Source organism: Astyanax mexicanus, chromosome 7 (assembly GCF_023375975.1).
Source record: "Astyanax mexicanus isolate ESR-SI-001 chromosome 7, AstMex3_surface, whole genome shotgun sequence".
NCBI classification, from domain to species: domain Eukaryota; kingdom Metazoa; phylum Chordata; class Actinopteri; order Characiformes; family Acestrorhamphidae; genus Astyanax; species Astyanax mexicanus.
Window position 1 is genome coordinate 35142115 of NC_064414.1, and position 27340 is coordinate 35169454.

Sequence of the window (27340 nt, forward strand, 5' to 3'; positions counted from 1 at the left end):
ATTGTTAACAAAAAATGGTCCACCAATGTTCATACAAAAACCCGAAGAAAAAGTTACATGGTGAGATATATACAGCCTGTACTCAGTATAGTGTAAAATGTGACACGGTACCTCAGATTCTAAAAGTATGGTAAAAAAAAAAAAAGAAAAGAAAAGAACGTACATGAAAAAGGCCCTCACATGTAAACATACTGAATGTCTTTGTACTGAAAATACTTTACGTAGCACTTAATGTATCTATACACATGTAAGACACAGCCTTTGCACGGTTGGTAGGGTGGTGGGGAGTTGGGTATTTGCATAAAAGTGATAAAAGTGACATCTGGTGCTGCTGCTTTGAATCGTTATGCTTAAAGGAACACAGCACCCACATATTTAACACTGCGTCTTCAATACTACGTCCGCATAATTCTCCATCTTTGGTCCTAACACTCGTGTTTCTGGTCTTGAGTAGCCTCTATATCTCCACGGCTGGCTATGCTGGAAAGGCTTGGTGGTGTGGCCATGGCTGTTTCTGTGGAAAATGCATAGGGCTTCGCAACAGCTGTGAAGACACTGGAATCCGTAAGCGTGAACCTGCATCTGATGATAATGTTCAGAAACCTTAGTGTTTAGTTTAGCATTGATGGTAGGGACACACCGTAATGCCATTATTTGGGCTGTAACCAAAATTGAACTTGCAGGTTTTTAATGATTTTGCCATTTTTGGACCACTTCCTAAATTATAAATTAGCATTAAAGTTTTTTTGCCTGTTTTTTCAAAGAAAACTTAAGTTGTTTAATATAAATTCAGTATAAAAATGCTTTTTTCGGCCCCATACATTGTTACTTTTTTTTATATATATATATATATATATTTTAATATTTAGTGCATCTGTAACTGATGGTGTTGGTGTTCTGTCTTATTGGCATAACTGAGCACTCTTAAAAGGTTCTATTTTAGCTCCTTGTATGGCATGTATACATAAAAAAGTAATAAAAAGACATACTAGTTCCTTCTAGACACGGTTGCTCTGAATCCTTTCCGTAAGCATCAGTAAGCAGATCTGTTTACCAAAGCAATTTGGACTGAGGCAGGAGCGTTGGTCTATAAACACTGTGATCAATCTCCCTGATTCCAGTGAATGTCAATAGTCAGGTCAGAACAGCCTAAAAACGAACATTTAAATAATTTAAAAAAGGTTAAGCAACTAAAGAAATTCCCCACAAGGGTGTTAATCGTGCTTGTAAGTACTGTATAACAAGGCTCTTTTCTATGAAACGCTCACAAACGAACCCCGTCGAGCACTGTGTTAATAATAAATGATGACTGCCATGCCTACCTTGCTCTGTCCAGAGCACTCACAGCTTTTGTTCTAAACAAAGAACTGAGGTAAGGAAGCTTCCATTTTTCATTTTAACATCTGCAAATCTGCACAAACACCCAAATGACAAATGAGCCCCACTCCAGCTCAGCAAGCTACTCGTAACTCAGCATGTCCTTCAGGCCTCTTCTATTTCTCTATAACTGGATGTGAGTGCGCTCTGTCTGATCAGAGTACAGGTGAGTGAGTGAGTGAGTGAGTGAGTGAGTGAGTGAGTGAGTGTGTAGGTAAGTAGGAAGAGAGAATGGTCGTTCCTAGTTCTGCCTGCAGTATATTAGCACGTCCCACGTTGTGGTGTCTAGTATTTTAATGTGCCCTCTGTCCCTCAGAAAGCCTGTGATGAAAAGTAGAAAATCAGAGGGCTCATTTTATCCCAGAGAAGCTGCCCAGTGAAAGCTTCCCAGCTGCTCAGTAGAGAAAAATAAATCCTGGAGTAGAGCTCTCGCGTTCCTTTAGATGGCTCCATCGCCGTGCGCACTGTGGTTGTTGGGTTTGTGAGCACAGGACGAGTTCTGCTGCTGGATCAGCAGCGAGGCCGACTCTACTACTGGTCCGTCCTGGTGTTCAGTCAGTGTCAGCTCGATCTTAGTGAACTCACTTTCAGTAGACTGGGGCGTCTTGTCCATGCGGGACGCCATGAGAGCGTTCTGATACTGCTGCCGGGTCACCTGCCACACAAAGCAGAACCCAACAGAGCTTTATTTAAAAAACACATCAATATTCACACATAGCTTTTATCCATTTTATTCATTGCCATGCAAACGTCACTTCAGTATTATTGTTACTTTCAGCCACCCAAATATCTGTGACCCTGTTTACACCTGGTCACTTCATATTGTCGCTGTCCAAGGAAAAACATCCAAAACAGCACCTTTACAGGGAAGATATAGTCAGGTATTTTACATGACATATACATGACAAATAGAGGAAAAGTTGAAATGCTCTGTAAATGATGAGTCCCACTAGGGTTGCACCAAATATTCCGCAACTAAAATGATCGGTTCGACAAAAACAGCACTTTCGTGGTTGGCCAAATAACGTATACCAAACAAACAATAAGCAAGCAAGAGAAAAATGTTTTTAGGGTATTTCATTTATGCAATGCTCCTAAAAAAAAAAAAACACACATGCTTAACTAAATAATATTTTGTTAAATTTTGGTTAAAAAAAAAAAAAAAAAAAAAAATATATATATATATATATATATATATATATATATATATATATATATATATTATAAATAAATATATATATATATATATATTAGTACATCCCTTATAGCTATCCAAATATCTGTGACCTTGTTTACACCAGGTCACTTCATACTGTCGCTGTCCAATGAAAAACATGCCTCACCAAAACAGCAACTTTGCACGGGAGAGATAAGACATTCCTAACTTTCAAAAGAAGTCAATGTAAAAAGAAAAAAGTTTATTTCAAGTAATTCTGGAGAATTTCAAGTAGTCCATTTAGCCAGTGTAAGTTTAAGTGTAAGTCTGTGGGGTCCAATTGTGTAGACAAAAATGGAGTGCTTGTTTCTTTTTCATTAGACAGCTTCTATATGCATCTTAAATGTCAGGATTATTTCTGGATAAGATTAAACCACAAAAAAGGTGTAAATGCACCAAAGACAGATTTAACAGATATCAATCCCATCACTCACTTCAGGAGGTGCTCTGAGATGCATTTGAGGCTCTTTTACAAGTGTAATGCTATGTAATACACATTAGAGTTGTAATACACATTGTGGATTTTACAGGCCCATATTAGGCTTTTAAATTAGGCTTTTGTGTAGAAAATTACAAGGTCAACAGACAATTTATACACAATTTATACATGTTAAGTGTCTTGTATAATAATCTTATAAGATATGTGGGTGTAACTGATTTAAGGACTCATACAGGTTCTGGTCTGGGGCTGCCCTATGATACAGTCTGAGGTACAACTGGCTTACCTGAACTGCCAGTGGATACACCTTTGTAAAGTATTCACATTTCTCTTAATATAAATTTTCTAGTGTCTTCATCTAATCTGGTAACATTTGTCAAATATGAGAATCTCAAGATGCAAACCTTAATGTAGAGCAAGTCAGACGCCGCTCTAACGGAGTAGTCCGGCACATAGATCTGCAGGAAGGCATTAAGCTGGTTGTTGCTGCTGCCCAGGGTTGGGGTGAGAGCTTCCATGCGGTCGTTGCGGTTCACAGAGTCCGAGTGGTTGAGTCCGAAAGGTCGCGGAGGTGACTTATTCTCTGTGTAGCAAACAAAAAGTTGTAAGGTCATCTGCTGGTGCTGCTGTGGGCTAAACAACCAGTAGAGATGGTTATCATTCTGTCCATCAGGGGCTTGTAGTATAAGGACCACTGAGAGATGGAGGTCCAGTACTGGCCTTGTGAACTATACTGTTTTGTGTTTTGAACAAATTTTGCTTAGACACTGAATCCAGGTTTGTCTCACGGCTAAACACTTTTCCCACACACACAAAAATGACAGTCAGTGGATTTTTTCTTCTTAACAACTTTTCCAAGATGTATCTTAGAATTTATCTAGATTAAATGAGGTTCCATCTCAACAATAGTATAATCCAATATAATGGTTACTAGTAATGGATAACCTTTTACCACAGGCATGGTTAGCACTTGCAAGTTATATTTCATAGAATTAAGAGCATCACAGGAACCACTAAGTTGGTGAAATCCAAATAAAATGAGTTCAAATGCAAAATACTAAGAAAAAAAAAGAGAAAACGTTTTGAAAGGGAATTGATTTTTAATCAAAATAAGATTATGCTTATTTATATTATATTATTACTAGCTTGTAAAAAAATGTAGCTGAAGTTCTAATAAAATTCTAATTCAACAAAGTACTCTTCCCATGATCAGTCAGAGTGACAGATATTTTGGAAATGTGGTTTTTAGTTATGTCTCATAACAAGCAAGAGAAAGAATGTCAGTAAGCTGAAAGTGGGAAAGGGTAGCATTAGGAATCAGGAATGACTGAGAAGAAGTATCAGGGAGGATGAGCGAGAGCAAGAAAGGAAGGTAAGGACGAGTGTGTACCTGGAGATCCCGCAAGTGACTCTGCCCTGCTCACAACGAATGTTCGAGACAAGGAGAGTGGAACTGGAGAATTAAAATGTAGAAAGGCGAAAACACAAAGAAAGAAAAAGAAACAAACTTTAAAAAATCAACCATTTACAGAGCAATAGTGATTTAGACATAGGGGAGCATGAGGCACAACCTTCATTTTTTAAATATATCAGTGTTAAAATATATTATAATATATATTATATTATATATATATATACTTTAAATAGGTTCAGAACAACTTCAGGGTTTCTTTATGCTACTTTTCCATATTTTTTCCATACTTTTCCATATATCATACTTTTGAAATATTTTTAATCCACAGATTTAGCTATATGGAGCTATATGTAAATGAAACATTTTATTAAATGTCCTTGACATTACTCAAAAAATGCATATCTCCATTTGTGTCAATTTTTACAGAATTTGAATACAACAGTTGTTTCCCTGGACCAATTATAATTAAATGTTTCTAAATGACTTGGCTCCAACTATAAGAATTATAAGAACAGTTTGGGAGATACAAGGTTCTTGAGTGACAATAATGATATATCTGTATTGCACCAGTGAATATTTAATACATATATGTTCTATTTTGTAGTTATATCAGTTGTGTCATTATTCTTATTTATTTTGATGCAGATATTTGTATGAATATATGTATATCTGAACCTGCATAAACCTGACAGATATTTTACTACCCAGAAATGAAGGGTGTGCCCCACCCTCTCCTACAACCAACAGTGTTATCCAAAAGCTTTTCAAAAGACAATAAAGAAAACAAGTGATTGGTGAAAAACATGCACAATTTGATGTAATCATACAAAGATACAGACCCACAGTAGAATAAATCCGTGCATCTGCCACAATTAAATCGACCAAACCCAGGCCAAGCTCAATGCCGAACAGTATAAATGAGTCTGAGATCAGCTGACCCAGCTGTCAGCAGGACTGAATGGCAGGTGTAGAAGGCTGTGTGTAGAGCTGAGAGGCAGAGCTCCAGGGCAGAAGGCATTACTGGAGAAGTGAGGAGTCAGCACCACCTCAGCTCACAGCTAGCACTTGTGTTGTGTGTGTGTGTGTGTGTGTGTGTGTGTTTGAGTTACATCATTATACAGACCTGGTGATGATGTTAAGGCCATCATTCCATAATAAGAAAAGGGCCCAGCTTTAAACTTCATTCCCTCCTTGCCGGCCTCAACCTCCACCTTCCCCTGAGAACGAACAGGAGAACCTCATTAGTGTAATCAAGCACAAATGTTCAAGCTTCAGATGTTCAGGACTATTTGAACTGTTTTACTCATGAATATACACTCATTGTCACAGAAACATTCATATTCAATTTCATAGTCTTCGGGGGAAGCTCATGAGAGGGCAGCAGCATGCAGACGAGCACCGTCCTGCTGAAACTGTGCATCAGAGTGTGTGTCTAGTAAAGGTAGGGTCACTGGTTGCAGGACCTCATAAATGTAACCCTTGACTGTGAAAGTTCCGGTAACAAAAACCTGGCATTTTGTGATCAGGCACTGTATGTAATTGCAACCCACACACCACGACACCAGACCACCAGGCCTTCTGACATGTGACAATAAACTGTTGATCTTGGCTTTGACCACCTCCACCCACAGCCACTCCACGACAACCCACCAAGTTTTAATCTTGTCAGTTGATTCCTTTTGCATGCAACTATTTATGTAATGATGAGGGTAAACATACTCACACACTTACATTTCTTTCAAAAAATTACCAACACTTGGCAAAAATGTTAAGATACCATAAAACCTCAATATGATAATATTTATAATATTATCAATCATTTATCCTTCATAATAAAATTGCCATTTAGAAGGAAAAATGAATTAAAGGCTTTAAAGGAATGTTAAGCTTGGTTCTTTATTATGATAAAATAATTAAATAATAATGTGATTATATACTTTAAAAAAATAACAATAAACTTTTGACAAACAAATTTTGTAATACATTTCCTGGCCCAAAAAAAAGGTTGCCACCTGGTAAAACTAAGCAAATGTCAGAATGAGGTCAGCTGACTACCTGAATATACTGAATATAGACCAGGCTATTCTAACAATGGATTTTTTCTTTCCTGATGGCACGGACATATATTCCAAGATGACAATGTCAGGATTCATGGGGCTGGAATTGTGAAAGAGTGATTTAGGTAGCATGACATCACCATTTTCACACATGGATTGTTCACCATAGAGTCCAGACCTTAACCCCATTAAGAATCTTTGGGATGAGCTGGAGAAGACTTTGCTCAGTGGTCAGACTATAACATCATCAATGCAAGATCTTGGTGAAAAATTAATGCGACACTGGATTGAAATTAATCTTGTGATATTGCAGAAGCTTATCAAAACAATTTTACAGCAAATGCGCGCCGCAATCAAAGCTAAAGGCGGTCTAACCAAATATGAGAGTATGTGACTTTTTTTTTTGGCCAGGCAGTGTATATTGAGATTTATAAAAGGTATTAAAATATACACAAGCATATTTAAATATTCTAAATAAATAAAGCATAAATAAAATAAAGCCAAAGTTAATTTACTGGCTCATTTATCTAAATGAGCAAAATAGAAGTCAGCAAAACTCATTGACATACATACTGAACAATAAGTCGATTGCATAATTACCGTGACAGGCCTCACTCAGCCCGGTCAGTTTGTAAAGTCATGGCTTAGTTAAATGTACAGTTCATGGGGTTCAATAGTTAATCGGCCTGTAGGGCTACATACTACACATTCTACACAGGAATTGACCCAGAGACTGACTGAGCATATGCTGAATACACAATTCATATACAAGTGGACAAAACTACCATTCCTGAGCTTTAGATACACTGCAAGTTAATTAACCTGCATCAATAAGAACAATATATTGCTATCTTTATTTTTGTACAGCAACAATGTTAGCATTATTGTCAGATCGCTTCTACTTCCTATCCTCATTTCTGTGAAAAGTTAACTGACCAGTAATTCAAGTGTGATTAACAGACAAAAAACTGGATTACTATATTCTACATAAAATTTTAGAGGATGCAACATCTCATAAAACAAAAATATGCTTCATATATCTGACCACTTTTCTGATAAGTCATAAGGCAGCAAGTACGTCAACTCAAAAAGTGATGATTATTGACATGGGGAAAATGTGTTGGCCTGAGTTAGCTCATTGTCAGCAATTTAGCCAGATAAGTACTGCATTAGCACGGATGAGATAGTCCCGGCTTATACAGCTTGTGTGCTTTATCATGAATTATGTGTGGGATACGGGAGAAACTGCTGGCGTATATGCAGGGCTTGAAGTGGTACCGATAGGCACCGACAGAGAAGCTTTATAAATGAGGAGACCCTTCAATAAAAGAAGCTAATTAGTTTGCGAACAGAAGAGGATCAACAATATTTAACATCTCTGGTAAAGGCCCTCAGTGTGGAGATCTGCGTAAGTACAGAAGCTAGATCAAGCCGAAGAAACATGTTTATGATCATTATTTATTTCAATGTTATTTAAGTTTATAAAAGTTATTAGAAATGTTCTTGAAACTATAATTTTACATTCAAGTTTGAATATTTTTGTCTTTCCCCTTTTCATACAGATTTGTCTGTATGATAGACATGCAATGATATATCATATCCTGTAATCTTATGTACATGTAATCTGATGATTTAAATTAACACACCATTATTAACAGTTTACTTCATGGTTTCTTAGACAGTAACCAAAAGAGAATATTTATTAAACTTCATACATAACTTCAACATCGTTGTCCACCAATTCACTATTGAGGTATCTGTCACTCATCTAGAATGATCATTTGTGTGCATAGAGACCTGTAACCATTAAGTTATTGATTTTTCATACAATACAATATCTGGACATGTCCAATAAAAACCATGTCCACATCTCCAAAACAGCAATTTTATAGGAGAAAAACAAAACCCTCTTAACTTTCAATGGAGGTAAATGTAAGTTTATTTTAGGTAATTTTGGAGAATTTCTACTGGGCCATTTATCAAGAAATTTTAACATGGTGTAAGAGACTGTTGTTCATCTGTGTGTTCATATTATGACACTTGTTTTTCTTTGGACAGCGGCAAAATGCACTATTATACCTTTTATATTATCATTTTATAAGTGGCATAAAATGTTTAAAATTCCAATAATTTCTAGAACAATTTATCATCCAAACAAAAACATTTATTGTAACATGCCTATGTATAAATTACCAAACTCATGCTAAACTGTGGATTATGCACGCCTTTACTGCTTAGAAACCATGTTTGTAGCTGACCTGTAGGATGAGGATGAAGTAATCCACAGGCTTGTTGCGATGGAAAAGATAGTGCTCTAACATCTTCTTGTTTTTGTCGTCATACTTGAGCTCCTGGATGACGTTGGGATGTTTGAGCAAGCGCAGGAGGATCTTCTCAGACATTTGAGCAGGACCAAACGGCTCTACCTCTAGATCCAAAGAACAGAAAGCAAGAGGAGAGGTGATGGATATGAACAAATCTGTAATTTCTTTTCTAACTATGCAAACACCAAAATCAGTACCAGTTGCCAAGAAACGCAGGGTAGCCAGCAGAAGCTGTGGTGATATTTTGACCCCAAGATTGTTGTCTGTCGGCTTAAAAGCGGAGAAATCTTGCTTCCTCTCTCGATGGGCGATCCTCTTTTTTGTCTTGTTGTCAGCTTTTTCAGAAAACAGAAAGGCCATGTTAAAAAAGCAAATGGTGCATACACTGTACAAAAAATATGTTAAAAGATTTTTTTTAGTTGTTATCTGTCACATTGAATTTAAAATTCTAAGGGCCCTATCATACAAACTGCACACACTGCCGCAATGCTAATTGCTATCTAGCACCCTGTCGACAGTCTCATTTGCCTTTTGTGCATTTAGAGCTGTGCATGCCTTATTTTTTCCAGCCACACAATGTGCAATTGATCAGTGGGGTATAGATTGCTTAAATAGGGTCCTATGTGTAATTAATGGTCAGAAGTGTTCCAAATACATCAATTATAAAAAAATACATTCTTTAAATGTAGAATAACTGTATTTTTAAATTATTTCACTGTTCATTTACAACAAGTAAACTGCAAAAACCTATGACTACAATATAAACAACACAGCTCTTTTGCAAGAAGCAAGAAGGGTTTTATATATAGTCTCTAAAATGAAGGACTTTAAAAAACTGCCATCTAAAAGCTGTTAAAACAGGCAATTTATCTTTTCCACTACACAGATTTATTTCATACAATCACATAACACATTTCATGATAAATATGAAATATTACAAATATAAGGACGATTATTTTAAAGACGTACTGTACAGGTCAGTCTCATCAAGAATCTCAGACTTGATGATCTCCTCAATGACATCCTCTAACGTTACAATGCCCAGAACCTCATAGAAAGGGTCTCCTTCGCCTTCGTTGTTCACCCTCTGCACAATAGCCAGATGGGATTTACCTGCCAAAACAAACACACACACAAATGTTAGCTACATGTGGTATACATATGGGAATCAGCTCTGCGGCATGAAATTCAGCCATGTTTAGTGCAAACCAAACACTGCTGTTCACGTACGATCCAGGCTTTTTTCATTTAACTCATTTAACTTGATATCCATAGAATTTCAAATCTAAGGATTTGGGGGTAGACATGCCTACAGGGAGCTTTCTGAGAAACGCTGTGTGAGAAAGGAGGAAACTGATGATAACAACCAAGAAACCGGTCAAACAATACGCTCTCAGATTTAGTCACACAACAAGCCATTGCGTTTTCTTTACAAATCTCCCATGGTTCCACATCTGTTTTCCCAAGACCCCCTCTATAAGCTGCTTAAAAAAATTCCTGCCCAGCACTGTCAACCAAAACGTTAAAGAAAATTCTTTTCCTGTTTCTCAGCTAGCGATCATTTAAAAGGAATTTTCCAGGGACAGAGCTAATATTAGACCTGAAATGAAGTTTCCACTGCAGTTAGGCGATGCTCTCACTGATGTGACAATGGGGCAACCAGAGTCTCCACATGAATCCAGGCTAAATGGCATTACCAATTAAGGAAACCCTTTACACTGAGAAATGCAATGCTATCACTCAAGACTAGGCCTGTAATCAGTGTCATGTATGGCTTATCAATATGGCTTAACTTGTTTGGTCTAAAGAGAGTGTATACTGTAGGTCTACTGTAAGTTAAGTTCTGAGAATTCATCAGAAATGGCACAAGCTCTTTTATAAGACGTACTCAGCATCTGTTTTAGACCTATTAAGTAATTCTTCTGAGAAAAAGAGAAAAAAGACATTTAACACTCCAGCAAAGAGGGAACATTGTTCCAAAGGTCCAAGAAATGCCCACGCACAGCTGTATAGGTTTTTAGGGCAGTTCCTGCATAAAAGACACATTCTAAGTTCAAGCACTTAGAGTTGAATGGTCTCAGCCAACATGCTGATGTGGGTTCACATGGGTGGAACATGAGCAAGGTAGGTTCCAGGTGGGCGTGGGCTCTGAGTGCGTTTATACATGTGCTGTGTCCCAAATGTGCCCGATTGTTACAGCCTATCTTAGTCTTACATGGTTCCCATCTAGACCAATGTTTAAATCATCCTGGTCCATGACTGACAATTATAGTGAGGCCAATATAAAACTGTCAAATCTCATTAAGGCCCCACATAGACATGTTGTCTGGGCTGATTGTTCCTCTACAGCAGGGGTGTCCAAACTTTTTTTGTTGGGGCCAGAAGGAGAAATATATTTGAAGTCACGGGCCACAGACTCTGTAATAAAACAAATAATGAAATATACCACTTTAAATAATACATTTTCCTAATTACTTTCATTTACACATCATTTTACTTGACTTACTATCTTTATCTTTGACAGTGTTGTGTAAACTAAGATTTTTCAAATTGATTCATGAGGTCTCTTAATATTAAACTCCTTAATCACGGCAACTTTTAGACTCTTTGGCCTGTTTTTCTGCGCTACAACTGAATACTCTCTTTGCTTTTAGACGCTTTGGCCAGTTTTCTGCTCTAACACTGAGCAGCCTCTCCGCTTTTAGACTCTTTGGCCAGTTTTTCTGCGCTAAAACTGTGCACCCACTCCGCTTTTAGACTCTTTGGCCCGTTTTTCTGCTCTTCAACTTCACTCTCGCCGCTTCTAGACTCTTTGTCCCATTTCTGACACCTAGCGTTCAAACTTTGAATCTCACATTATAAAAACCTGCTTAACAGCGGGCCAACTTTCATTCTATTTCTAAAATACCTCGCGGGCCGCTCCAAAAAAGGAAACGGGCCATAGTTTGGACACCCCTGCTCTACAGACTAACAATATTCTCAGCAGACATGATGAGACTTTACAAAGCTGATGACTTTATAAGCGTAGTTCATGATGAGAAGAAAGTATCAATTTAACAAAATAAAATAAAAATAAAAAAGTCAATTGCTTTCTTCAACAACATCTTTTCAAAACCACAACTCATGATTAGACAATGACCACCAAACATATTCCAATAAAAAATAATACAGGGTCTGGCTGTTTACAGCATCCAGGCTGTATGACAAGACCTGTGACACAGACCTTCAATTATGTGTGAAACAATTTCACGCAGCTTCTCAGCAAAATTACAGCCTAACATCCATCAGCTCTAGCTCTTACAGAGTTACTACATAATAAAGAATGACATGACAGAGCACCACTCTCTGTTTTAAGACCCTTCCCTGTAGAATACACACTCTTATATATATCCCACCCTTTCCCACCTTATTTATGGAGTAGGATTCTTCTCAGATTTTTTCTTTCCATAATGGAATTTCCCTATAAATAGTCACAGGGGCTGTGGGTGGCGAGTATGTGATGCCTCACTGGAATATTTTCAGTGTTGTAAACATAATTTAAGGCAATGGGAAATGCGTCTGTCCTGCCTAAAACTTTTTAAGATCCTTAAGTGGACAGAAAAACACGTATTAAAGTAGTTAAATGTTAATGTATTATCCTCAGATGGGCACAAACAAGTGTTGGTACGTCAACAATTGATCTTCATCAAGAATACGTTTTTTTGTAATATTTCTGTAGTATTTTTGTACAGTTTTAGAGATAAAATAGGCAATGAGCACCATGCATAGATTTGGCCAGATCATTTTAAAGCACCAGTCCTTATGATTTTTTAAAGAAGTACTATTCTTGAGTTGGAATAAAACAAATTATTCTATTAAATGTCATCAGTATCAGTTTAAGAAAAGTCCAGATGACAAAAGTTGACAAATCTACATTTAAATAATTGATGCCCAAAAAGCAGACTATTTAGGATAGACTTCTTAAGATAAGGCATTTTCTTAGTTCATGAAGGTCATATAGAGGTCTGGAAGACCAATAAATCTTTGCAGCATCCCCACCATGAAACTTACTGATAGATATTTTCTAATCTAAACAAGGCTAATGTATTCTGACCTACCGGTAAGTCCTGGACACTGATGGATTTAAAAATAACTTTTTTGGCATGAATGAGCAAACCTATTAAAGATACAGATTATAAATTAATAACACATACATGACTGGAATTTGCAGTATTTAACTTTTTTCAGCACATAAAAACTGTGCCAAATGTTTCTCAGGTTTTGAACATAAATACTCATTAACCCTGTGAATTCCCAGCAGTGCTTACTGGATTACACATTCCAACATGGCAACATTCTGTAAGCAAATACCATTCATTCCTGGGATGATTTTTTAATTAATGGATCTAAATAGGCCCAATATCAAAAATTGTATATATAACCATGCATAATGAAATACATAGGGAAGAAGAAACAGAAGAACAACATCAAAAAAGGAGGAATAGAAAGGGTATTTTGGCAGCTGCAATAATTTTTTTGAGAACATAAGAAAAAGGTTGTAGATGTCAATTTGTTTAAAAAGAAAAACGTTACAAAGCTAAAACATTCAGGACAGCAGTCAAACTCCCCAGAATTTGGCCACTCTCCAAAATCTCACAAGGCACACAATCTTTCAGGAAGTGACAAAGAACTAAAAAACATCTGAAGAATTTAGGTAATTTCAAAACACTGGGCACTATTGGGATCCATGAGAGAATTGCACAGCAGACGCTACTGCTAGTAAAGAGGAGTATAAATGCTTGTTTAAAGGGAATAATGAATATTAAATGGACAACTTTAGCTGATACAGGTCCTGTTGATTCGGGCGAAAACAATCACCGTTTTTAAGTAAGAACCTCATACTAACTGTGAAGCATGGTGGTGGTAGTGTAATGGGGAAGAAAACCTAGACAATTTCTGCAGATATGAATGTAAGGATATTTATCTGTCAGAGCAAGCTAAAGCATCGTTAGGGCCATGCAACAAGAAAGTAATCCAAAGCACACATACAAATATGCCTCAAAATGGCTAAAAACACTTTTAGAAAGGTCTAGTCAAAGACACACCTTACACCATGTTGAAATGAACAGGCAGGTAATGTAATTCACAGTTCAATCTTGAAGGCCTACAAAAGGCAGTGAGCTGAAGCAGGTCTGAAAGGATCCACAGTGCTTGAAATTTCTCCACGGCACTGTAAAACACAGAACAACCACTACAGAAAGAGTTTGGTTGTATTTACTGCTGCTAAGGGGGTTGTAACCTGCTTTTGAAAGAAACGAGGTAATCACCTTTTTACACTCAGAGGAACTAGGTGTTGAACATCCTTTATTAAATACATAAAAAGTCTCAATGTTGTGTATTGGTTTTCAAGATCCCTTTTATGCATCATTAAACGTATCGCAGTTCAATTTCAAAGTACTGAAGAAAGTTGTCTGATCAAGTGATGAGTTTAACAACAATTATTATGGAAAATATAACATTTGTATATAAATTAAGTCAATAAGTCAATTAAGTCAATTAAGCCAAACTTTGGGTTTAGGTTTCTGTCACATATATCTCTGTCAACCTGGTTGCTGCTGAGGTAGTCAACAGCTGTGGCCCATCTGTCCTCTGTTATGACTGACAACACTTTACACTAGCATGTTGTAGCTGCTAGTCTGGATCACTTTACCTGTCTCAAATACTCACTGCCATGATAACCCCAGCTACAATCAAACCACTGAGTATGAATGTGAATACTCGAATGTTGGAATGACTTAAAATGTCAATGTTCAGTGTCTGTCTTGTAGTCCTTCTGGGCTCTGAGCTCTAAGTCTCAATCAGTCATCTTTGGTCACGGAGCTCTTTACAAGGATGCTGAGGCTGTGGAAGGCTGTGCATGCCTACTATTGTGTTCCATACTTGGGGGAATGGGCAGCAACAGCATGTTTTCTTCTCCATAAAGAAAAACATGCTGGCTTAAGTTCTGCTGTTAAAAATGCTTAAAATCTTTCTGAAATTTCTATAAAGGTTGGTTTTAGCTGTAATGTTATTTAGCGTGCAGACTCTGCACTGTAGCATGTGATAATTTCAATAGTGAATTTGATCTGAAGTAGTAAATGCTGGCCCACCAGATTACTGCAAAGTTTCCCCCTGCGATCAGGCACATGTGGCTGCTTTGGCCCATAGATCACCTCCTGTCTTTTGTTTTCAGTAAACAGAAGTTGAAAGGTATGCAGAGTCATGCCGAATACAGAGGGGGAAATGCTTATGTGGGTGATAATAAGTCCTTTACACAGGAGATGTGGGGCCTTCTAAGACAGGCTTTGTTGATGGACTCGAGTTTGACACTGTAGAACACGGACCCGCCGATTGTTGCACAAAGCTGTTTAAGTCCACTTCCTGTCGAGCCAACGTTTGTGGAATGTTGGACTGTTTTAGACTCACGATAGGCTGGCGTTTAAGTCCACAGGACAAATATGCAAACACCTGTTTGAGTAACCGAATACAGATGCAACATAGCACACATACTGATAAATAAGACAGATAGCACTAAACTACGATTAGCTGCAAAAGGGAGCTGTTGAAGTTCAGATGTTCTGAAGATCCTTCATCCTTATTGGTCTCTTGGTTCTGACTAAATGACAGCTGTGAGATATTTAAGTAAAATCTCTGGCTATGTTTAAGATGAATAACCTATTTTCAGCTGCTTACAAGCAACAAACAGCAGCAGTGATCCAGTTACCACACTCCCTGCTATGCAATGTCCTCCTACAGACCACTCTTCCACTGCTCTGAGATGGAGGTTTTATTAGTAACTAGATTGCAGTTCCTACAGAAACTGCGAGTGTGATTGCAGTGCTGGCTGGTATCTGCTGTGGTGTTGCTAAGGTGTTGCTAAGTGGTTGCTAAGGTGTGGCTATGGTATCCGTGGTGGTTGCTAAGGTGTTGCTAAGTGGTTGCTAGGTGGTTGCTAAGGTGTTGCTAGGCGGTTGCTAAGGTGTTGCTATGGTATCTGGGGTGGTTGCTAAGGTGTTGCTAGGTGGTTGCTAAGGTGTTGCTAGGCGGTTGCTAAGGTGTTGCTATGGTATCCGGGGTGGTTGCTAAGGTGTTGCTAGGTGGTTGCTAGGGGGTTGCTAAGGTGTTGCTAGGCGGTTGCTAAGGTGTTGCTATGGTATCCGGGGTGGTTGCTAAGGTGTTGCTAGGTGGTTGCTAGGTGGTTGCTAAGGTGTTGCTAGGCGGTTGCTAAGGTGTTGCTATGGTATCCGGGGTGGTTGCTAAGGTGTTGCTAGGTGGTTGCTAGGGTGTTGCTAGGCGGTTGCTAAGGTGTTGCTATGGTATCCGGGGTGGTTGCTAAGGTGTTGCTAGGTGGTTGCTAGGTGGTTGCTAAGGTGTTGCTAGGCGGTTGCTAAGGTGTTGCTATGGTATCCGGGGTGGTTGCTAAGGTGTTGCTAGGTGGTTGCTAGGTGGTTGCTAAGGTGTTGCTAGGCGGTTGCTAAGGTGTTGCTAGGGTATCCGGGGTGGTTGCTAAGGTGTTGCTAGGTGGTTGCTAGGGTGTGGCTAGGCGGTTGCTAAGGTGTTGCTATGGTATCCGGGGTGGTTGCTAAGGTGTTGCTAGGTGGTTGCTAGGTGGTTGCTAGGGTGTTGCTAGGCGGTTGCTAAGGTATCCAGGGTGGTTGCTATGGTGTTGCTAAGTGGTTGGTAGGTCACTCCTAAGCTGTTGCTAGGCGGTTGCTAAGGTGTTGCTATGGTATCCGGGGTGGTTGCTAAGGTGTTGCTAGGTGGTTGCTAGGTGGTTGCTAAGGTGTTGCTAGGTGGTTGCTAGGTGATGTATATGCATAAATTAGATTAAATGGTGTTTGCACGTTGCTACGCAACGTGCAAATACATCAATCAGCTATGCACGCTAGGTTGCTCTGGCCGTTCGGGGGTGTCCAAACTTTTGACCCGTGGCTCCATTACACACAGTACTGGGGCTCTGGGGTGTCCAAACTTTTGACCCGTGGCTTCATTACACACAGTACTGGGGGGCCGGGGTGTCCAAACTTTTGACCTAACGCTGTTTTATCCCATAGCTGCTCCATTACACACAGTGCTGGAGTTCTAGCTACCTGTCCTTCGATCTAGCTGCCGTCCTCCGATTGGCCCCATTCATTCCAATGGGGCCACTTCGTACGACAATCGTACGAAATCCGTACGTCGTAACTTTTCGTAACGCATATTTTCGGAAAGAGCTCAATAAGTTCTACAGGTCCTCAATTGGTTTCATCTTCGTATTTCAAAAATTGCGACGTCCACGGGCGTGCAAAGTTCTGCCCATTCATTTTCAATGGGCAAAAAAACGCGTACTTACGAAGTTTTTACGAAAAACGTAAGTCCGATCGGAAAGCTGTATACAAGCCCACCATTCCCGATATGGACGCACGTTTTCTCTTTTGAACGAAGTCGATATTTCGAAAACTGCGGCACTAGTTAACCGGACAAAAAACAGGTGGAATAATAATAAGAACTAGATTGCAGTTCCTACAGAAACTGCGAGTGTGATTGCAGTGCTGGCTGGTATCTGCTATGGTGTTGCTAAGGTGTTGCTAAGTGGTTGCTAAGGTGTGGCTATGGTATCCGGGGTGGTTGCTAAGGTGTTGCTAAGTGGTTGCTAGGTGGTTGCTAAGGTGTTGCTAGGCGGTTGCTAAGGTGTTGCTATGGTATCTGGGGTGGTTGCTAAGGTGTTGCTAGGTGGTTGCTAAGGTGTTGCTAGGCGGTTGCTAAGGTGTTGCTATGGTATCCAGGGTGGTTGCTAAGGTGTTGCTAGGTGGTTGCTAGGTGGTTGCTAAGGTGTTGCTAGGCGGTTGCTAAGGTGTTGCTATGGTATCCGGGGTGGTTGCTAAGGTGTTGCTAGGTGGTTGCTAGGTGGTTGCTAAGGTGTTGCTAGGCGGTTGCTAAGGTGTTGCTATGGTATCCGGGGTGGTTGCTAAGGTGTTGCTAGGTGGTTGCTAGGGTGTTGCTATGGTATCCGGGGTGGTTGCTAAGGTGTTGCTAGGTGGTTGCTAGGTGGTTGCTAGGGTGTTGCTAGGCGGTTGCTAAGGTGTTGCTATGGTATCCGGGGTGGTTGCTAAGGTGTTGCTAGGTGGTTGCTAAGGTGTTGCTAGGCGGTTGCTAAGGTGTTGCTATGGTATCCGGGGTGGTTGCTAAGGTGTTGCTAGGTGGTTGCTAAGGTGTTGCTAGGCGGTTGCTAAGGTGTTGCTATGGTATCCGGGGTGGTTGCTAAGGTGTTGCTAGGTGGTTGCTAGGGTGTTGCTAGGCGGTTGCTAAGGTGTTGCTATGGTATCCGGGGTGGTTGCTAAGGTGTTGCTAGGTGGTTGCTAGGGTGTTGCTAGGCGGTTGCTAAGGTGTTGCTATGGTATCCGGGGTGGTTGCTAAGGTGTTGCTAGGTGGTTGCTAGGTGGTTGCTAGGGTGTTGCTAGGCGGTTGCTAAGGTGTTGCTATGGTATCCGGGGTGGTTGCTAAGGTGTTGCTAGGTGGTTGCTAGGTGGTTGCTATGGTGTTGCTAGGCGGTTGCTAAGGTGTTGCTATGGTATCCGGGGTGGTTGCTAAGGTGTTGCTAGGTGGTTGCTAGGTGGTTGCTAGGGTGTTGCTAGGCGGTTGCTAAGGTGTTGCTATGGTATCCGGGGTGGTTGCTAAGGTGTTGCTAGGTGGTTGCTAGGTGGTTGCTAGGGTGTTGCTAGGCGGTTGCTAAGGTGTTGCTATGGTATCCGGGGTGGTTGCTAAGGTGTTGCTAGGTGGTTGCTAGGGTGTTGCTAGGCGGTTGCTAAGGTGTTGCTATGGTATCCGGGGTGGTTGCTAAGGTGTTGCTAGGTGGTTGCTAGGTGGTTGCTAGGGTGTTGCTAGGCGGTTGCTAAGGTGTTGCTATGGTATCCGGGGTGGTTGCTAAGGTGTTGCTAGGTGGTTGCTAGGTGGTTGCTAGGGTGTTGCTAGGCGGTTGCTAAGGTGTTGCTATGGTATCTGGGGTGGTTGCTAAGGTGTTGCTAGATGGTTGCTAGGTGGTTGCTATGGTGTTGCTAGGCGGTTGCTAAGGTGTTGCTATGGTATCCAGGGTGGTTGCTATGGTGTTTCTAGGTGGTTGCTAGGTGATGTATATGCATAAATTTGATTAAATGGTGTTTGCACGTTGCTACGCAACGTGCAAATACATCAATCAGCTATGCACGCTAGGTTGCTCTGGCCGTTCGGGGGTGTCGAAACTTTTGACCCGTGGCTCCATTACACACAGTACTGGGGGGCCGGGGTGTCCAAACTTTTGACCCGTGGCTCCATTACACACAGTACTGGGGCTCTGGGGTGTCCAAACTTTTGACCCGTGGCTCCATTACACACAGTACTGGGGGGCTGGGGTGTCCAAACTTTTGACCCGTGGCTCCATTACACACAGTACTGGGGCTCTGGGGTGTCCAAACTTTTGACCCGTGGCTCCATTACACACAGTACTGGGGGGGGCCGGGGTGTCCAAACTTTTGACCTGTGGCTCCATTACACACAGTACTGGGGGGCCGGGGTGTCCAAACTTTTGACCTAATGCTGTTTTATCCCATAGCTGCTCCATTACACACAGTACTGGAGTTCTAGCTACCTGTCCTTCGATCTAGCTGCCGTCCTCCGATTGGCCCCATTCATTCCAATGGGGCCACTTCGTACGACATTCGTACGAAATCCGTACGTCGTAACTTTTCGTAACGCATATTTTCGGAAAGAGCTCAATAAGTTCTACAGGTCCTCAATTGGTTTCATCTTCGTATTTCAAAAATTGCGACGTCCACGGGCGTGCAAAGTTCTGCCCATTCATTGTCAATGGGCAAAAAAACGCGTACTTACGAAGTTTTTACGAAAAACGTAAGTCCGATCGGAAAGCTGTATACAAGCCCACCATTCCCGATATAGACGCACGTTTTCTCTTTTGAACGAAGTCGATATTTCGAAAACTGCGGCACTAGTTAACCGGACAAAAAACAGGTGGAACTAGATTGCAGTTCCTGCAGAAACTGCGAGTGTGATTGCAGTGCTGGCTGGTATCTGCTAAGGTGTTGCTAGGTGGTTGCTAAGGTGTTGCTAGGTGGTTGCTAAGGTGTTGCTATGGTATCCGGGGTGGTTGCTAAGATGTTGCTAGGTGGTTGCTAGGTGGTTGCTAAGGTATTGCTAGGCGGTTGCTAAGGTGTTGCTATGGTATCCGGGGTGTTTGCTAAGGTGTTGCTAGGTGGTTGCTAGGTGGTTGCTAGGCGGTTGCTAAGGTGTTGCTATGGTATCCGGGGTGGTTGCTAAGGTGTTGCTAGGTGGTTGCTAGGTGGTTGCTAGGTGGTTGCTAAGGTGTTGCTATGGTATCCGGGGTGGTTGCTAAGGTGTTGCTAAGTGGTTGCTATGTGGTTGCTAAGGTGTTGCTAGGCGGTTGCTAAGGTGTTGCTATGGTATCCAGGGTGGTTGCTAAGGTGTTGCTAGGTGGTTGCTAGGGTGTTGCTAGGCGGTTGCTAAGGTGTTGCTATGGTATCCGGGGTGGTTGCTAAGGTGTTGCTAGGTGGTTGCTAGGTGGTTGCTAGGGTGTTGCTCGGCGGTTGCTAAGGTGTTGCTATGGTATCCGGGGTGGTTGCTAAGGTGTTGCTAAGTGGTTGCTAGGTGGTTGCTAAGGTGTTGCTAGGTGGTTGCTAAGGTGTTGCTATGGTATCCGGGGTGGTTGCTAACGTGTTGCTAGGTGGTTGCTAGGTGGTTGCTAGGCGGTTGCTAGGTGGTTGCTAGGTGGTTGCTAGGTGGTTGCTAGGCGGTTGCTAAGGTGTTGCTATGGTATCCGGGGTGGTTGCTAAGGTGTTGCTAGGTGGTTGCTAGGTGGTTGCTAGGGTGTTGCTAGGCGGTTGCTAAGGTGTTGCTATGGTATCTGGGGTGGTTGCTAAGGTGTTGCTAGGTGGTTGCTAGGTGGTTGCTAGGGTGTTGCTAGGCGGTTGCTAAGGTGTTGCTATGGTATCCGGGGTGGTTGCTAAGGTGTTGCTAGGTGGTTGCTAAGGTGTTGCTAGGCGGTTGCTAAGGTGTTGCTATGGTATCCGGGGTGGTTGCTAAGGTGTTGCTAGGTGGTTGCTAAGGTGTTGCTATGGTATCCGGGGTGGTTGCTAAGGTGTTGCTAAGTGGTTGCTAGGTGGTTGCTAAGGTGTTGCTAGGCGGTTGCTAAGGTGTTGCTATGGTATCCGGGGTGGTTGCTAACGTGTTGCTAGGTGGTTGCTAGGTGGTTGCTAGGCGGTTGCTAGGTGGTTGCTAGGTGGTTGCTAGGTGGTTGCTAGGCGGTTGCTAAGGTGTTGCTATGGTATCCGGGGTGGTTGCTAAGGTGTTGCTAGGTGGTTGCTAGGTGGTTGCTAGGGTGTTGCTAGGCGGTTGCTAAGGTGTTGCTATGGTATCCGGGGTGGTTGCTAAGGTGTTGCTAGGTGGTTGCTAGGTGGTTGCTAGGGTGTTGCTAGGCGGTTGCTAAGGTGTTGCTATGGTATCCGGGGTGGTTGCTAAGGTGTTGCTATGTGGTTGCTAGGTGGTTGCTAGGGTGTTGCTAGGCGGTTGCTAAGGTGTTGCTATGGTATCCGGGGTGGTTGCTAAGGTGTTGCTAGGTGGTTGCTAGGTGGTTGCTAGGGTGTTGCTAGGCGGTTGCTAAGGTGTTGCTATGGTATCCGGGGTCGTTGCTAAGGTGTTGCTAGGTGGTTGCTAGGTGGTTGCTAGGGTGTTGCTAAGGTGTTGCTATGGTATCTGGGGTGGTTGCTAAGGTGTTGCTAGATGGTTGCTAGGTGGTTGCTATGGTGTTGCTAGGCGGTTGCTAAGGTGTTGCTATGGTATCCAGGGTGGTTGCTATGGTGTTTCTAGGTGGTTGCTAGGTGATGTATATGCATAAATTTGATTAAATGGTGTTTGCACGTTGCTACGCAACGTGCAAATACATCAATCAGCTATGCACGCTAGGTTGCTCTGGCCGTTCCGGGGTGTCCAAACTTTTGACCCGTGGCTCCATTACACACAGTACTGGGGGGCCGGGGTGTCCAAACTTTTGACCCGTGGCTCCATTACACACAGTACTGGGGGGCCGGGGTGTCCAAACTTTTGACCTAACGCTGTTTTATCCCATAGCTGCTCCATACACTCACAGTACTGGAGTTCTAGCTACCTGTCCTTCGATCTAGCTGCCGTCCTCCGATTGGCCCCATTCATTCCAATGGGGCCACTTCGTACGACATTCGTACGAAATCCGTACGTCGTAACTTTTCGTAACGCATATTTTCGGAAAGAGCTCAATAAGTTCTACAGGTCCTCAATTGGTTTCATCTTAGTATTTCAAAAATTGCGACGTCCACGGGCGTGCAAAGTTCTGCCCATTCATTTTCAATGGGCAAAAAAACGCGTACTTACGAAGTTTTTACGAAAAACGTAAGTCCGATCGGAAAGCTGTATACAAGCCCACCATTCCCGATATGGACGCACGTTTTCTCTTTTGAACGAAGTCGATATTTCGAAAACTGCGGCACTAGTTAACCGGACAAAAAACAGGTGGAATAATAATAATAATAATAATAAGAAGAAGAAGAATAAGACTTAAGAAGAACAATACTGTGATTGCATTACTGCAATCACACTAATAATAATAATAAGAAGAAGAAGAAGAATAAGACTTAAGAAGAACAATACTGTGATTGCATTACTGCAATCACACTAATAAGACTTAAGAATAACAGTACTGTGATTGCATACTGCAATCACACTAATTATTACATTTTTTTTTAAGTTATCATAAAGCTCTAAAGCACTGGAATGGCCACTCCTGAGCTGTATTAGTGACAGTTAAAGTGAGAATGGCATTAGAAATGGCAAAAATCATGGGACAGTAGTATGTCAGTGGACCATGAAGTGTTAATATTAGAGAATGTCTTGGAAATGCCCACTCCTGTATAAGTTGTAAGGTGTTATCTGTGAGTGAAGCTGAAACCTGCCAGTGTACACAGGGCAAAGCAACGTGAATTATAGGAGTTCAAGTGAACTTTCTGAAGGATTAACTATTTCTCAATCCACAGTGTCACATATATACTGGGAATATGGGAATATGTCACGCAAGGCATTACACTCACAGTGGGCACTGCAGTGGGAAATAATGATTGTGACCAGCTGTGACTGGCTAAAATTGTCCATAACCAACAGACAAGTGACTCTGGCAGAAGAAAATTACGGTACATCCACATTCAGTGCATGAAACTCAACATGAATAACCCACAGGTTAGTATAAGTTATCTAATACTGCAGAACCACTGGTGGCTAGGTGAATTATACAAATATTACAACATTGACTGATTATGATTATTTTCAAATTTTAAACACTAACCCAGGTTTACCGCTTCATGCATTGTAAGTTCAGCTTAGTTTATTAGCGCTCTTTGCATGAGGCATAAGGCCATAATTATGTGCTTTGCACTTGAAATCAGTTGTAGGTGTCTCATTACAGGAGAATAAAGAAGTGGCTTTGCAGGAAACAGGCCTTTACAACTTTGGGCTCTGTGATATTAGAAAACACTGACGTTGCAAAGTTTTTTTGTGTGACAAATATAGCAATACCAAAAACCTGACATAATAATGCAATCAGTGTATCTAAGGTTTAAGTAACATGATTGATGTAGGTTAAATGTAATATTCCTTGTGAGATATGTCATAGAAAACGAGAAACCTTTTTTTTGTTTCAAGCAGCAAAAAGTTGTGGCATATTGTGTTTGATATCATTTAACATGACACCTGAAATTGTACATGCTGTGATGTGATGTAAAAAGAATGTATTGCACAGTCATATTACAAAAGTTCAAATTCAGCATCAGCAAAAGAACATTTCAGATGAAGGATAACTACAAAAGAAAATGACTTAATATCTTTTCAATTACAAAAAGAAAACCCCTTGAACAGACCAGGAACTCCCTTAAAATATGTGAGCAGGGATGGCTAAGAAAGCCACAACAGAATACTGTTCAAGATTCCACAACACCACAAAGCAAACCTCAAGAACAGAATGACAACATCTGCTTTAACATACTTTTTTAAAGACGCCTGAGCAATTTTTACTTAACAGACCGATGTACTCTACTTTTTGCTATAATGCAAAAATGAATAAAAATAAAAAAGCATTGTGAGAAAAAATGAAGTCTCATCCATCACCACCACTGTGTAGTCAGTGGTACATCCTCATCATGTATAGCCTCCACTCTAAACTAGCTCATTTTTCCCCATTAATGACATGACTGCTGATATGTGTGCTGACAGGAGCAGCAGGACAAATTCTTAAGTCCCCAGAAAAATGTCTTCTGCTCTGATGCAACCAAATGAGTCAAAATCAATGGGACATTGCTCCCATTAACATGTAGTTAGGACAAACTCTTGTGTATACACTTATTTATAATGTACCTACTGGAAATTATACAATTTCCTAAATCAGTTCTCCCAGTGGCTGATATAATTGAAGTTTCTATAAAATATTCTAGCGCACATTCTCATCCAGTTTTACTGCAACACAGACATAAAAGTTCACAGGTGGAGGACCACTCTACGTCAAGCTACCTCACCCATCACATCAAGATGCTGCGGAAAAGCAGAGAACACATTCACCACAGAAAACAATTTAGAGTTTTGTGGAAAGTGGGTTATAGAAGCAGGTTTAGGGGTAGGCGATAGGGTAAAAAATATAATGTTGCAATAGTTTTTTTCTGATATATTTGAACACTATCAAAACATCAATACAATTTAGTTTTATTCAACATGTTTTAAGAATTCTGACGACAGTCAACATGTCGATAAGATCATCTAATTTTGTTAGATTACCCAAATGTGGAATGTTTTTTTCTTTTCTGAATGTTTTGTAAAGTGCTAAAAACAAACTTCTAAACTAAAAGTTAGTCAGAAATGAACGACACTGGGGAGTTCAGAAGTTAACCTGCAGTATCTTTTACCTTTCTTGAACTCCTCCAGCATGGCATCCAGCTTCGTATCATTGAAGACGAAATGCAGAGGGTGGCTGTAGAACTTGGTGATAGTTTTCAGTGGGGTGCAGTCATCCGGGTCCACAAAAGCCAAGTCTTTCACAAACAGCAGGTCCACAATATTGCACCTCTCCCCCTCAAACACAGGGATGCGCGTGTAACCACTCTCCATGATCTCGGACATGGTATTAAAGTCCAGGATGGCATCGCCGATGATCATGAAGCAGTCACGCAGAGGTGTCATCACATCCTCCACAGTCTTAGTCCTTAGCTCCAGAGCACCCTGGATTATGTTGAGCTCCTCCTTTACCAAGTCATTATATGGGTCTGTGACCCTGAGCATCTCTAGGAGCTTCTCTCGGTTGTACACGGTCCCGATCTCCTGCCCCAGGACGTGGTCCAGAAGCTTGCTGACCGGATAGGATGCAGGGAAAGTGAGGATCATGAAGAACTTGGTCAAGAAGATGGTGTTCGCCCCAACTGCGAGTCCATGCCTCGAGCAAATTGCTTGAGGCATGATTTCCCCAAAAATGACAATGCCAATGGTGGACGCCACCACCGCAATCAAGCCGGACCCTGCGATGTCATCTAGGAGAATGGTCAAGGTGGTGTTGACCAGGACATTCCCCAGGAGCAGGGAGCAGAGGAGGTAGTTACCCTGACTTCTCACTGGCTCTATATACTTGGCATAGTTCCTCTCCCTTTCTGTCCCGCAGTTCTGGACGATCCTGAGCTCCATTGGGTCCAGGGCCATGAGTCCCAGGTTGAGGCCACTGAACATGCCGGACAGGCACAGGAGCATGGCGATGAAGATCACCTGCAGCCAGAAGGGCAGGAGGAACTTTCTCTCCTCCACCACCAGCACCTTGGTGTCGTGGCCTTCGTGGTACACCCAGATGCTCTCGGGGCGCATCTCATCGTCCTGGGTGGCGATGCACAGGTGGTACAGCTTGCTCTTCTCGGTCTTGCGCAGAGGCTTCACGTCAATCTCGATGACGCCGGACGTCCTGCGGTTCACTTCCACGCTGGGCAGGATGATGATGTCGCTGGAGCGGATGCCGCAGGGGTGCAGACCGGGTGCGTACCCGTAGTCGGTATTGCGCTGGTGTTCCGTGAACGCGATCTTGGACCACGTCTCGTTGTTGATGTTTTGCCCGTAGACGCGCAACTTGACGCGAGAGCGCTCGCTCACGCGCAGGTAGCCGTTATCCATATACGACACCTCGTCCGTGTCCTCCAGCCGGAGGCCGATGATGACGGTCTCCTCCTCCTCCAGCGGGGCCGCCGCCTCAACCGTCGCCGCGGCCCGGGGGTGAAAGCAGCGCGCGGGACAGGCGCCCACCACCAGAAACACCAGAGTCAATGAGCGGACCGGGCTGAGCGCCGCCATATTAGAGGTGGGCAGCGGGGACCACCGCTTTGCCATGTTGACAGCGGGCACGTTCGGGCTGAATCCGCATCAGAGAGGAGCGCGCGCAGCCTCCTCCATCCTCACGAGCAGAAGTGATAAGGCCGGCATGCCTCGCTGCCTCACTGTGTGCCTCGCTGCCTCACTCTGCCTCTGCGTCGCGAGGACACGCCAGCGCGCTCTAATGCGAGCCCCGCCGCTGCTGCTCAGCTCCGAGCGGCCCGCTGACGGACACTCCGTCCGACCAATCCGCAGCGGCGGGGGCACGGCAGGGTGGGCGCAGCGCGCGGCCCCCGCTAATAGCGCGGCGCGGACAGGCCACGGCGGGCGGGGCTTACAGAGCCGTACTCCGGTCAGCTGTACCGAGAGCTGCTCTCAGTGGCCAGTCAGCGGCCAGCATGGGAGGCCCTAGAACAGGGGAGCGGTTCTCAGCAGCCAACGGTGTTGTACTATTATTATTATTATTATTACACCAGGCTGTATTCCCGAACCGGGAGAGACTGATAGAATCAGGAACACAGGGAGTGGAGTTTCAGCAGAAGAACAGACTGTCCCATACTGCCATTCAGTACAAATACAGCAATCCACCCAGGACTGAAATCAAACTGACCCCAGATTTATTTATTTCATTATATTCATTCATAAAAAATACAGTCATTCGTTTTATTGCATGACTTTAAAGGCTGCACGATGTTGGAAAAAAACATATATACAGCTCTGGAAAAAATAAGAGAAATCCTCAGTTTCTGAATCATTTTATCTGATTGTTATTCATAGGTATATGTTTGAGTAAAATAAACATTGTTTTGTTCTATAAGGTACAGACAACACTTCCCTCAGATTTTAAATAAAAATATAGTCATTTAGAGCATTTATTTGCAGAAAATGAGAAATGGCTGAAATGATGCAGATGCAGAGCTTTCAGACCTCAAATAATGCAAAGAAAACAAATTAATATTAACAACGTTTTAAGAGTGAGAAATCAATATTTGGTGGAATATCCCTGGATTTTAATCACAGTTTTTATGCATTTTGGAATGTTCTTCTCCACCAGTCTTACACTGCTTTTGGATAACTTTATGCCAAAAACAT

At 42.0% G+C, this 27340-nt stretch overlaps 1 protein-coding gene across 2 annotated transcripts; it reads right to left on the minus strand.

The window, feature by feature from the left end:
* cnnm2a (cyclin and CBS domain divalent metal cation transport mediator 2a) lies at positions 1-26445 on the minus strand. 2 transcript variants are annotated; one of them, XM_007249457.4, is made up of 8 exons: positions 24811-26445; positions 9797-9940; positions 9025-9162; positions 8762-8931; positions 5570-5663; positions 4423-4485; positions 3437-3615; positions 1-2032 (listed from the first exon to the last, which is right to left on the minus strand). In XM_007249457.4, the coding sequence occupies exons 1-8, from the start codon at positions 26264-26266 to the stop codon at positions 1817-1819; spliced, it is 2460 nt and encodes an 819-aa protein (XP_007249519.1). In that variant the 5' UTR covers positions 26267-26445; the 3' UTR covers positions 1-1816. The 2 variants fall into 2 exon arrangements, with proteins under 2 accessions (XP_007249519.1, XP_022540439.1); XM_022684718.2 differs by lacking the exon at positions 4423-4485.
* Positions 26446-27340: the final 895 nt, after the last annotated feature.